General features: G+C 45.5%; 1 protein-coding gene across 7 annotated transcripts in view; it reads left to right on the forward strand.

The window, feature by feature from the left end:
• msh3 (mutS homolog 3 (E. coli)) overlaps positions 1-12,477 on the forward strand; it is a 106,979-nt gene that overhangs the window by 33,448 nt on the left and 61,054 nt on the right. For all 7 annotated transcript variants that reach the window (XR_006955585.1, XM_047015438.1, XM_047015433.1 and 4 more), the window contains exons 12-14: positions 5,377-5,486; positions 5,773-5,905; positions 7,034-7,221. Coding sequence is in view for 6 of the 7 variants with exons in the window: in XM_047015438.1 (XP_046871394.1) it covers positions 5,377-5,486; positions 5,773-5,905; positions 7,034-7,221 (431 nt within the window). In the remaining variant the exon portion in view is untranslated. The remainder of the gene's footprint in view (positions 1-5,376; positions 5,487-5,772; positions 5,906-7,033; positions 7,222-12,477) is intronic.

Genomic DNA, 12,477 nt, shown 5'->3' on the forward strand with positions numbered 1-12,477 from the left:
TGCTGGTAACCACTAACAACATCCCAAGACAGAGCGACTTAGCGCAATGGGCGTATTCAAGTGAAGTTAACATCCCCTCTATTAGTGCAAAGGTAGAGCTGTTAATAGGAACAAATTCTCCAACCCTGATAGAGCCGTGGGTGGTGGTTAACAGCCAAAGCGGGGGCCCTTGTGCCGCTAAAACTCTATTGGGGTGGGTTGTAAATGGGCCACTTAGAAGTGGAGCTGGAAGTGCAAAAAGATGAGAGGTGAACAGGATTTCAGTGGCAAGGCTAGAGGAGCTTCTGATCTCACAGTACAATCAGGATTTTTCTGAAGTTGCCTCTGAGGAGACAACAGAGGTTTCCATTGAGGACAAAGGATTTCTGAGAACGGCCAGTGAGGCAGGCCTGGATGACAGACATTACAGTATGAAACTGCTCTTCAGAAAGGCTGATGTCTGTATGCCAAACAATCGCCGAATCGCGGAACAGCGCCTCCAAAGCCTAAGAAGGAAAATGGAAAAGGATGAGCAATACAAACAGGAATATGTTGCGTTTATCAATGACATCTTCAAGAATAATTACGCGGAGGAGGTCCCACAGGAAGAACTTACACAGTCACCAGGAAAGGTATGGTACCTGCCACACCACGGGGTGTACCACCCTAAAAAGAAAAAGCTCAGGGTGGTCTTTGATTGTGCTGCCTCTTACCAGGGCGTATCCCTAAACACCGAACTGCTGCAGGGACCTGACCTGTCAAATTCCCTCATTGGAGTCATGAGATTTCGCAAAGAGCCTGTTGCAGTCATGTCTGACATCAAGTCAATGTTCCATCAGGTCAGAGTAGCCAGATCTGATGTCGATTACTTGCGGTTCCTGTGGTGGCCGCAGGGTGAGTCCAGTCAAGCACCCAAGGAACACCATATGCTCGTACACGTATTCGGTGCAGTTTCCTCCCCTAGCATTGCAAGCTTTGCGTTAAGAAAAACTGCTGCGGACAATGAGAGTCGTTTTCCCCCTCAAGTAGCTGAAACAGTTCGGCACAACTTTTACGTTGACGACTGTGCCAAGTCTGTGGCCAAGGAATCGGATGCCATCCAGCTGGTGAAAGATGTCACTGCACAATGCAACAAGGGTGGGTTTCAACTCACTCAATGGGTCAGCAATAGCAGGGCAGTTTTAGCGTCAATCCCCAAAGAACACAGAGCAAAGGAAATCAAAACACTGGATCTCGACAGACAGTTTGCCCATTGAAAGAGCACTAGGACTGCAGTGGTGCGTGGAGTCTGACAATTTCCAGTTCAACATCAGCCTAAGCCAAATGCCACTCACCCGCAGAGGCATACTCTCTGTTGTTAGTTCCATCTTTGATCCCCTAGGCTTTCTTGCTCCTCTCATTCTACCAGCTAAGCAGTTGCTACAAGGGCTCTGCCAGCGAGGCTTCGGATGGGACGAGCCTCTACCCCAGCCAGTGTCTGAAAAGTGGACGGAATGGACCAACAGCCTGGACAGGATCAAAGGCTTCAGTGTGCCACGCTGTTGGAAACCAAAGGGCTATGGACTGACGAGCTGTGCCGAGCTCCACCACTTCGCGGACGCCAGTGAGAGCGGCTACGGCTCAGTCAGCTACATCAGACAATTGAACAAGCAGGACGTCGTTCACGTCACTTTGGTCCTTGGAAAGTCCAGATTCCTTCCCCTTAAGAACATCACCGTGCCACGACTGGAGCTGGCAGCTGCAGCATTGCTGGTGAAGGTAGACAGAATGCTGAGAAGAGAGCTACACCTTGACCTTAAGCCTTCGTGTTTCTGGACTGAAACAGTGCTCAAGTACATTGCAAATGACCAAGCCAGGTATAAGACCTACGTAGCCAACAGGGTCTCGCTGATTCGGGACAATACAGACCTGTCCCAATGGCGGTACGTAAGCAGCAAGGACAATCCTGCTGATGATTCGTCAAGAGGATTGACTGCAGGAAGATTCATGGAGCAAAGGAGATGGATACATGCCCCTGAATTCTTATGGAACAAAAAGGAAGGGTGGCCAGCAGAGGAGGTATTGGACCCGGTGTCGCAGGATGATCCAGAGGTCAGGAAAAGTGCTACTGTATCGGCAGTAGTAGTGAACCCTGCGACACCCACAGACCAGCTTATTTTGTTCTTCTCTGACTGGAGGAGACTACTTAAAGCAGCGGCATGGGATCTCAGACTGAAAAATATGTTGATGCTGATTGTGAAAAGAGGAAAGGAACAGCCCGCACCCGCTCAAGCAGGAAAAAGGTGAGGATGAAAATTGAAGAGCTTAGGACCTACCTTGGTGGACAGCTCCTCCCCATTGAGGATCTGACAGGGGCGGAAAGGTCAATTGTCACGTACACCCAAGGACAAGCATTCAGTGCTGAAATTGCAACACTGGAAAAAAACCCACCTAGAGTGCACAAGAGCAGTAAGATCTGCAGGCTTGATCCTGTCCTAGACGAGGGCATTCTGAGAGTGGGTGGCTGACTGCACAGATCTGCAATGCCAGAGGAAACCAAACACCCCTTCATCTTGCCCAAAGACTCGCACATCTCAACACTGCTCTTACGACACATCCATGAACGCTGTGGCCACAATGGCAGAAACCACATGCTATCGGAGCTCCGGAAAAAGTACTGGATTGTAAAAGGCAACTCAGTTGCCAGGAAAGTGCTCTCAAAATGTGTCAAGTGTCGACGTTCGAGGGGCAAAGCAGGAGAACAGAAGATGGCCCCACTTGCCGGTAGAAAGGATCCTACCTGACCTCCCTCCGTTTACCAATGTCGGGTTGGACTACTTTGGTCCGTTTGGAGTAAAACGGGGGAGAGCTACCATCAAAAGATATGGAGTTCTTTTTACATGCATGTCTAGTAGGGCTATTCACTTGGAAGTTGCTTTTACGCTGGACACAGACTCATGCATTCATGCTTTGAGGAGATTAATCTGCAGGAGGGGTCAGGTGAAGCACATTAGGTCCTATAATGGAACGAACCTGGTGGGTGCACAGGGAGAGCTCAAGAAGGCCCTGATGTCACTGAACGAGAGGAAAATCCAAGATGCCCTGCTCCCAGACGGAATCAACTGGAGTTTCAATCCACCATCAGCCTCACACTATGGCGCAGCCTTGGAAAGGCTCATAAGATCTGTCCGCCACAAACGCTGTTTTGTGAGGTGGAGGCCATCCTGAACAACCGTCCTCTCTGCACAGTGTCCCTGAGGACACCCACATGACCTGGAGCCACTGACCCCAAGTCACATCCTGCTTTTAAAAGCCAAGCCAATTCTACCCCCGGAACCTTCTTGAAATCCGACATCTAAGCCAGACGTCGCTGGAAACAGGTCCAGTACATGGCCGATCTTTTCTGGCAAAGGTGGACCAAGGAATACCTTCTGCTGCTGCAGGAGAGGCAGAAATGGACCTCACTAAAGAGGAACCTGAGTGTCGGAGACATTGTCCTGGTCGTTGACTCCACTGCTCCTCGAGGGTCCTGGCCATTAGGAACAGTGCTGGAGACGAAACCTGATGCAAGGGGTCTGGTGCGGTCAGTGAAGCTCAAGACAAAGACTTCAGTCCTTGAGAGGCCCATAACCAAGCTGTGCCAAATCCATGAGTCCGAAGAGTGACCAGGGTCCTGTTCACACGAGAAAGGAATGTAATGTATCTATTTCATACCTTCTCTGACTCATCATTACATACTCCTGAAAGTATTAAGTGCTTATCCACTTTGTTGATGCCCCTTTTTGCTCCTTTCATGCTAAGTAATTGGTTCTTTTAAAAGTAAACTTTCCATTCAGAATCTTATTGGCATCCATTTCGGCGTCTGGCGCTGGCAATCAACTCAAAACGTAACATTAGCCTACTACCAGAGAATGTCTAATATCCGTAAACGGGCTCTGTTACGACTCTTTAGCCGGCTCGCAAGCCCAAACAAGTGTGTGTGGCGTGCCTGTTGTTTTGTTTCCGGTCTAGCTAGATCCGGTGTGGTATTGTAGTTTTTCTAACGTCTGTGGTTGTTGCAACAGAATGTGAAAAAAACTACAAAGTTTGCTAGGTCAAAAAGAGCGTTAATCGCGCGGAAAAAAAATTGACGCCGTTAATAACGCGTTAAACTGACAGCACTAGTTTTTTTTAAGGGGGGGGCTGATTATAATTGCACCAACAGTAATTCTGGATTGCCTCCACCAAACAAGTAAATAGGAAAATAGCAAATCAGAAGTAGCCTATGCACGCAAGCGTGAACCACTAGTGTTTCTTCTTGCTGCGTATCTTTTACTGTCTGCGGTGGGTACTCAATAAACGGACTCCGGTCCGGATCCGGACCGCAATACCTAGATGCAATTCATTGGTGCGTGATTTTGTAATGTAAGTATATGGATATTTGCCACGGGGTGAGGGCTTCAATTACCTCTCTCTTTTTTGACCATACATGTGTTTGCATCCCTGAATAATGGTTTGAGCATTTTCGGGTTCCATAGACGCAAAAATGGTCTGGCGTTAATTGCGCTAAATATTTTGTACGCGTTAAACATTTCAAATTAATTGCCTAGATCATTAACTTTCCCAGCCCTAGTGTATACTATACCTTATTGCACCCTATTATACACAACTATACCCTATTATACTCTACATACACTATTATACTCTGCTACACCTCCACTCTACTCTACCATACTATTATTATTAGGGCTGTGAAATGATTAACATTTTAAAACAAATTAATGGCAGGTTTCTGTGGATTAATCATGATTAATTACATATTACTGATTTTCCGAATTGTTGTCATTAGTGTCACTTTGATCTTGCGGTACCTTGATGCTCGAGTCACCCGTTGCCACTCGCAAAACTTTGGTGAACCCCTCGTCCTCAACAATATCAATCGGTCTACAGCTTTTTGCAATACATTTGGCTAGGTGCTAGTCACCTTGTCACAGGCCGACTTAGTGAGGGCCCTACACTGTTCAGTGAGGGTGGTTTGGCGCATTAGCTCGAACTCCCCTCGCCAACCAACGCATGCTTCGCGTTGAGGTGGTATAGGTTACTTTAGGCTGGTATTGCTTTGGTGAAACGATAACATTCAGTCATTTAGCATTTAGTCAATTAGCAGACGCTCTTATCTAGAGTGATAACGTCTTGATACGATAACGAGTGTGCATATCACATTGGTTTTATTAGATGTTCCATCTTAGTTTTTTTGGAACACGATCTTCTCATCCAGAAGTTGCAGATTGGGTGGAATTGTGGGTATTTTACGTTAAATGCGTTAAACAAAAATAATGAATTAATCCTGTAATTTAATCATAACGCGTTATTTTTCACAGCCCTAATTATTATTATACATATTATACCAAACTGTACTCTACTACATGTGAATGTCAGACAGACGGAGGTGTGAAGGGTAGTCTGCTTTGGGTGTTAGATCACACCCACACACCCTTTGGGAAAAGACTGATGAGGAAGTGGGTGAGCCAACCTCTCACACAAACAAAGTGAGTACCCACTTGCATGTGCACACAAACATACACACACACACATCTGAACCGGCATTGAGTTTTGCAGGGAATTAACTGATTTTAAACCTTATTCTCCTTCATCCCTTTTGGTCTCCCTCCTTCTCCCCCTTACTCCATCTCTCACTCTCTACCCAAACCCCCCCTCTTTCTGACTACCCCTCCACCCACCCTTCCTTCCTCCTTCTCTTTTCCTCTCCACTCTCCCTCCCCTTCTCTCCACTTTCCTCCCTCCCTTTCCTTCTCTGCCTCTCATTCACCCCAGGTCTATCTCAGAGCGCCTAGATGCAGTGAGTGAGATATTGCAGTCTGACTGTGCCAGTCTGGCCTCCATCAGGGCTCTGCTCACCTGCCTGCCAGACCTTGAGAGAGGAGTCTGTAGCATATACCACAAGAAGGTACACACTCACAGTCACACACAGACACACACATACACACAACATCCAGAGGATATTTTGGCATTCACATATGCATCAGTGAGGAGAATGGATTCAACACTGCAACGCTCTGCTGAGCATGAGCTGAATGCTCTGTGTGGGTGAAATTGGAAACTGCGTCAACTAGCTAGCTAGACAAAGAGGACTCAGGATTTTATTTTAAGATCGGTCAAGTAATTTGACTTCGTCTGACTTGGTCTCAGTTTAGGTGGTCTTGACTACAACACAGGTTTGGATTGTCCTTTTTACTATTGAAAAGGTGGTTATGGCCAGAGTCTTTGCACTTTGACTATTAAAAACAGCAAGAATATGGACACCACAAATCTCCACAATGCTCATATTCTACATTCCTTTGCTGTTCCATTCCTCACCGGAGCTTGCTGCACCTCTCCTCGCAACCCCTCGGGGCCTTCCCCCAACATCCAGTTTTTTTGACAATGTATTAGAACTCAACACTTTGCCTTGCATGTGTGAATGCCCTATAAGCCTGCACCACAAGTATGTACACTTAAACACATACATGCTTGCATGCATGCATACAGACGTGCATATACGCATGTATGTATATGTACAGACATGTACATGTGTACATATGCATACAGACATGTACACATACACACACACATGCATAAACAGTTTGGAACAGTGCCCTCTCTGACACCTGTCTCATTGGTTGACAGAATCTCATCAGATAAACAACCTTCAAATGTCGAATATGTGTGTGTGCGTTTGTGTGTTAGTGTGTGTGTTCAAGTATGTGTGTGTTTTCTGCATGTGGTTGTGTGTGAGCACTTACTTGGAGATGAGAAAGGGCTGGTTGATATTTGAGTGTTTTTAGGTTGACCTTAATTCATGTCTGGCTCCTGATTGTTCCATATCAATGGTCCCAAACACACACACACACGCTGGACATTCATTGTCCTATTTCCTATCTCTCTGTTAGTGTGTATAATAGTCCCTTTCTGGATGGCACTATTTTCATAATGAAAGTATAATGTTTGTAGTTGTGGTCTCTTGAGTGCTGGGACATCACTGTGACACCTATCTGGCCTGGTGTGTGTGTCTGTCTGTCTGTCTTTGTTTGTCCAGTGTTCTACTCAGGAGTTCTACCTCATCTGCAGCTCGCTCTCACGTGTGGGGACGGAGCTACAGGCTGTCCTCCCTGCTATCCAATCACAACTGACCTCCTCTTTATTACAAACGCTATTAATGGATACCCCAGACATGTTGGCTCCCGCCCACAACTTCCTCAAAGTGCTCAACGAGAAGGCAGCCAGGTGAGGATGTGTGAAGCAGCCTGAAGTCATTCCTCTCCAAAGGGTCATTGGGCCACATTAAGCAACATGCCGCAGCGAGTAGCTTAGCAGCAAAATCACTCTTACTTGACAACAAAGTGAAGTTAAACTTTATGCAAATGAGCCATGGCTGATCAGAGGGAAGATGTGTTCTTATATGATTATCATGTATAATCACAGGGACGTAAATGTAAAAAAATATGCTGCACAGATGCAGATTTTTGGGGTGAATATTGAGGTTTAATCAATTTATGGCAAATTTAAGCAGTTGTCAATGATGCTAGTCAAAATTCCTCATGAACAGTACCAATGTTAATAACGGCAATCCATGATGAATATAGAAAAGGCAATATAAATATATCATAAGTAAATATATAAAATATAATAAGTTATATTTATCATATTTATGAAAGATATTTTCTCTTTTATAGATCTCCTGTCAATACATTTGTAGCCCACTTTCTCGAAACTATTAGCCTGGCTGCCAGCCCAACTTAGCCCCGGCCACAATAAATGTGGTTGGGAAGTTGGGTCTGGGGGGGCATGTTTGGGGAAAAACTATGTCCGAACAGGAGCTGTTCGGACCAATGAAATTGTCAGGGCAGGCTTTATACGATGATGGACAGATGATCAACAGTAACGTAATCAACCACGTCACCAAAGAGCGCTTTGGTTGAATTTGTTCAAAACAAACAACATATTACGTAGCTCTGATTGGTTGTAGGTCTATCCAATTGAGCGAAGAGGCATTTGTTTTACGAGTTTGGTTGAAACACGCCTCATACTCACAGCCACACGGAGAGTTCTCAGACTCATATTCTGACTAGAATTATGAGTATGACAACGTCAGGTTACAAAACTATGTTAGCAACGCCCACAAGCTTGCTGCAAGCAATAGCTCGGCGACATCAACACAGGGACACAACAAGAACGTTGTTCATATATTTTTTTAGTTTCTTAATGACTTTGTGTATGGTGGGTGATGGTTGTTTTACAGTTGTTGACTTGAGTAAAAGCTGATTGATTTATGACTTAAGTGCTTGTTGTTACTAGGTGTGTACTGGTTTGTTACTGGGTATGTACTGGGTGTGTAATGGTTGTGTACTGGGTATGACCTGGTTATTACTGTTTGTGTACTAGTTGTGTACTGTTTGTTCTTTGTCGTGGAGCTCCGTCTCAAAGAGATTCTGCTCCTATTGGTTTACCTCCCAATAGCCCAAAAATGCATCAACTGTCAAGTTCCCCCTATATAAAAGGGTGTCACCCCGCTGCTCATTCTCCCAAAATCTTCAGCAGGGGTTGAATACTGAAGACTCCACAGAAGCCGGCATCTCAAAGAGAAAGATTTTGTTGACTAAATGAGCAACCCGCTTCTTTCCTTGCAGCATGTCGACTATTCCACTGCCACCAAAAGCCCTTCTAAGGGCTCACTGCCGGTGTTGTCCCTTGGATAACAACAGGGATGGGCACAAACTGTCTGCCTTGTCCCGTGTCTTGCCAAGGTGAATACCCCATAATGTCTGCACTGCCTTTGCCTCTCATTTGGAAAACAGCAGAGACTGCTTGCAATCTTCTGGGAGGAGGAGTCCCTCGAGGAAGTTGTTCCCTCATTCATCTCCGATATACAGTGCCCTCCAAAAGTATTGGAACAGTGAGGCCAATTCCTTTATTTTTGCTGTAGACTGAAAACATTTGGGCTTGACATCAAACGATGAATGTGAAACCAGAGATCAACGTTTCAGCTTTTATTTCCAGGTATTTACATCAGGATCTGATGCACAAATTAGAAAATATCACCTTTTTGTTCGAACCCACCCATTTGTCACGTGAGCAAAAGTATTGGAACATGTGACTGACAGGTGTGTTTTGTTGCCCAGGTGTGTCCTATTACATACATTATTCAATCAATAAATACCACTGAATGTCTACACTCAGGTTCAGATTGGGTAAGATAGGTTTTGTCTATGCAGACTGTATTCAGAGGTGAAAACAACATGAAAACCAGAGCGCTGTCTTTGGGTGAAAAACAAGCAATTGTGAGTCTTAGAGAAGATGGAAAATCAATCAGAGCCATTGCAGAAACATTGGCCATAGCCAGTACAACCATTTGGAATATCCTGAAGAAGAAGAAAACTACTGGTGTACTAAGTAACAGACGTCGAACAGGTAGACCAAGGAAAACATCAGCAGTTGATGACAGAAACATTGTGAGAGCTGTAAAGAAAGACCCTAAAACAACTGTTAGTGAGATCAGCAACAACCTCCAGATGGCAGGAGTGAAGGTATCACTATCTACTGTTCGCAGAAGACTTCATGAACAAAAGTACAAGGGCTACACCAGAAGATGCAAACCACTCATTAGCAAGAAGAATAGGAAGGCCAGGCTGGAAATTACCAAAAAGTACAGAGATGAACCTCAAAAATTCTGGGACAAAGTTTTATGGACTGATGAGACAAAGATTAACTTTTACCAAAGTGATGGAAAGGCTAAAGTTTGGAGAAAGAAAGGAACTGCTCATGATCCCAAACACACAAGCTCATCTGTGAAACACGGTGGAGGTAATGTCATGGCTTGGGCTTGCATGGCTTCTTCTGGGACGGGCTCATTAATCTTCATTGAGGATGTAACACATGATGGCAGCAGCAAAATGACCTCGGAAGTCTACAGAAACATTTTGTCTGCCAATTTAAGGAAAGATGCAACCAAACTGATTGGCAGAGCCTTCATCATGCAGCAAGATAACGACCCAAAACACACTGCCAAAACAACAAAGGAGTTCATCAGGGGCAAGAAATGGAAGGTATTAGACTGGCCAAGTCAATCTCCAGACTTAAACCCTATAGAGCATGCATTTTACCTGCTTAAGAGGAGACTGAAGGGAGGAACCCCACAAAACAAACAACAACTGAAAGAGGCTGCAGTGAAAGCCTGGGAAAGCATCAAAAAGGAAGAATGCAAAAGTTTGGTGACGTCAATGGGTCACAGACTTGCTGCAGTTATTGAAAGCAAAGGATTTGCAACTAAATATTAAGTCTTATTCACTTAAATATGTTTTAAGTATATCTGTTCCAATACTTTTGCTCACATGACAAATGGGTGGATTCAAACAAAATGTGATATTTTCTTAGTTGTGCATCAGATCCTGATGTAAATACCTGGAAATAAAAGCTGAAACGTTGATCTCTGGTCTCACGTTCATTATTTGATGTCAAGCCCAAATGTTTTCAGTCTACAGCAAAAATAAAGGAATTTGCCTCACTGTTCCAATACTTTTGGAGGGCACTGTAGATAGTTTGGCTGCGGACAATGCCCCCAAGGACCCTATGGAGGCAGAGTCTGGGCAGCGGGAGAGAGACCCTCCAGTGATGCCTCTGCTCTCCCATCCAATTCCCTTGCATCTTGTCAGATGATGGTGCCGGCACCAGGGCCAACTTCTCTGAAGAGGACGGCGAACCCTCGGCCACTGGTTTTGCTACCTCTCTCGTCTTCAGCCTGTGCGGCTGCCATCTCAGACCTTCCCCTGTGTTTAATCTGTTCTCCGACCTCTAGCCCTGATCTAGACATCTCAAAGGGATGGAGGAGGTAGCGGGAGTGTCGGCGGGACAGAAGTCTTCTGTCCCCACCACCGTCTGTCCTGTGTATGGTTAGTGTAATAAGATTAAAAAGAGGCATAGCCACTCTTTCCATGAAAAACCATCTTATGCATGGTGTTACACCTGGGTTAGCCGCATCCCTGTCTAAAAAAGCTTTCCAAGTGACTCCAATGTGGTGTTGGTTTTGAGCGAAGGGTCCCAAGGAAAGGGAGATTGAACCCCGCCAAACCTTCAAATCCTCCTCACACACTGCTACCTAATCCAACGCCGCCCCAGCCCTTTCGGGTTGACCCCAACTGCCGCCAGGACACCCCCCTGGTGCACGGCGGTGGTTGGGGTCTCTCAGAAATACAGCAGTTTTCTGTCGAAGGCCCCACTGCTGTTTGAAAAAGCCCCCCTTCCCTTCGAGGGCATGAGGGAGATTGCACTGCATGTCCTGTAAAGGTGGACGCTCTCCGTAATAGTGAGATAGTGAGCCTGCTGGACAGGGTAGAGGTGGCTCCCATTCTGAGGGAACTTTGCATGGGCCTGAACTCCCCATACTTCCTTGTTCTAAAGAAGAGTTCTATGCAGCTCATTCTGGACCTACAACTCTTAAACAAAAGTGTGGCCAAAAGGCCCTTTTGTATGTTGGCAATTTTGGGCTCAGCATAGACTATTTCCATGTGCCGGTCACATGAAAGCACAGGAAATATCTGCATTACATGAGTCTCACACACAGTCACCACTCTGTCAGTGATGTCCCTGCTGGGAATGATGGCTGCATCCCATGTAGTCGTGCACTTCTACACATGCGCCTACTGCAAAGGTGGTTTGCCCAGCTGCGACTATATCCTGGTCGCAGGCTGCTGGTGATACTACGTTCCGTTGGAACTGATCTATCCCATTGGAGAGACTCCCATTCATGCTCGCGGAGTCTCCATGGGCAGAGTGGCGTCCCACTATCCGGTCTTCACGGATGCGTCCCAGACCGGGTGGGTAGGGGAATGCCAAGAGGGTTAAATAGGAGGAGAGAGGGACTTCTATAAGACGCGCCACATCAACCTCCTAGAGCTCGAAGTGGGCTGTCGTTAATTCTCATAGCCTCCTACCGCCCTGGAACCCCTTGGTTCCCAGAACTAATGAGTCTGGTGAAGGAGGGGGCTAAATACGTTGAAAAGGTGTGTTAATTGACCAGGGTGAAGTTAGTTTCATATTCGACATTCATCTCACATTCGGAAGACGTTACTTTGCAGCGTCGTGCTAGGGACCGGGTGAAAACTACCCATACCATTTTGAAAATGTTTGACTTTTATAATATTTTTATGAATATAAAACCTCAGACAGACACCATAGTATCTTAACAATGTCTGGTATACTTCCACAGCCTTCACTTTTTCAATTAAGTTTCAAATAAAATTGTAGAAAACATTGATCTTTGAAAATAGCTTAATCCTTGCAAATCTTAAAGGTCACGACATGAAAACTTAAATTTAGGAAGTTATTTAATATTAATATGAGTTCCCCTAGCCTGCCTTTGGTCCCCCAGTGGCTAGAATTTTCGATAGGTGTAAACTAAGCCCTGGGTGTTCTTCTCCGCCTTGGAGAAAATGAACTCTCAAACGCTCCGTTTGAAAATCTGCTCCTTTTGACGTCACAAGGAGC

The sequence above is a fragment of the Hypomesus transpacificus genome, unplaced genomic scaffold (assembly GCF_021917145.1).
Source record: "Hypomesus transpacificus isolate Combined female unplaced genomic scaffold, fHypTra1 scaffold_30, whole genome shotgun sequence".
Classification (NCBI taxonomy): Eukaryota; Metazoa; Chordata; class Actinopteri; order Osmeriformes; family Osmeridae; genus Hypomesus; species Hypomesus transpacificus.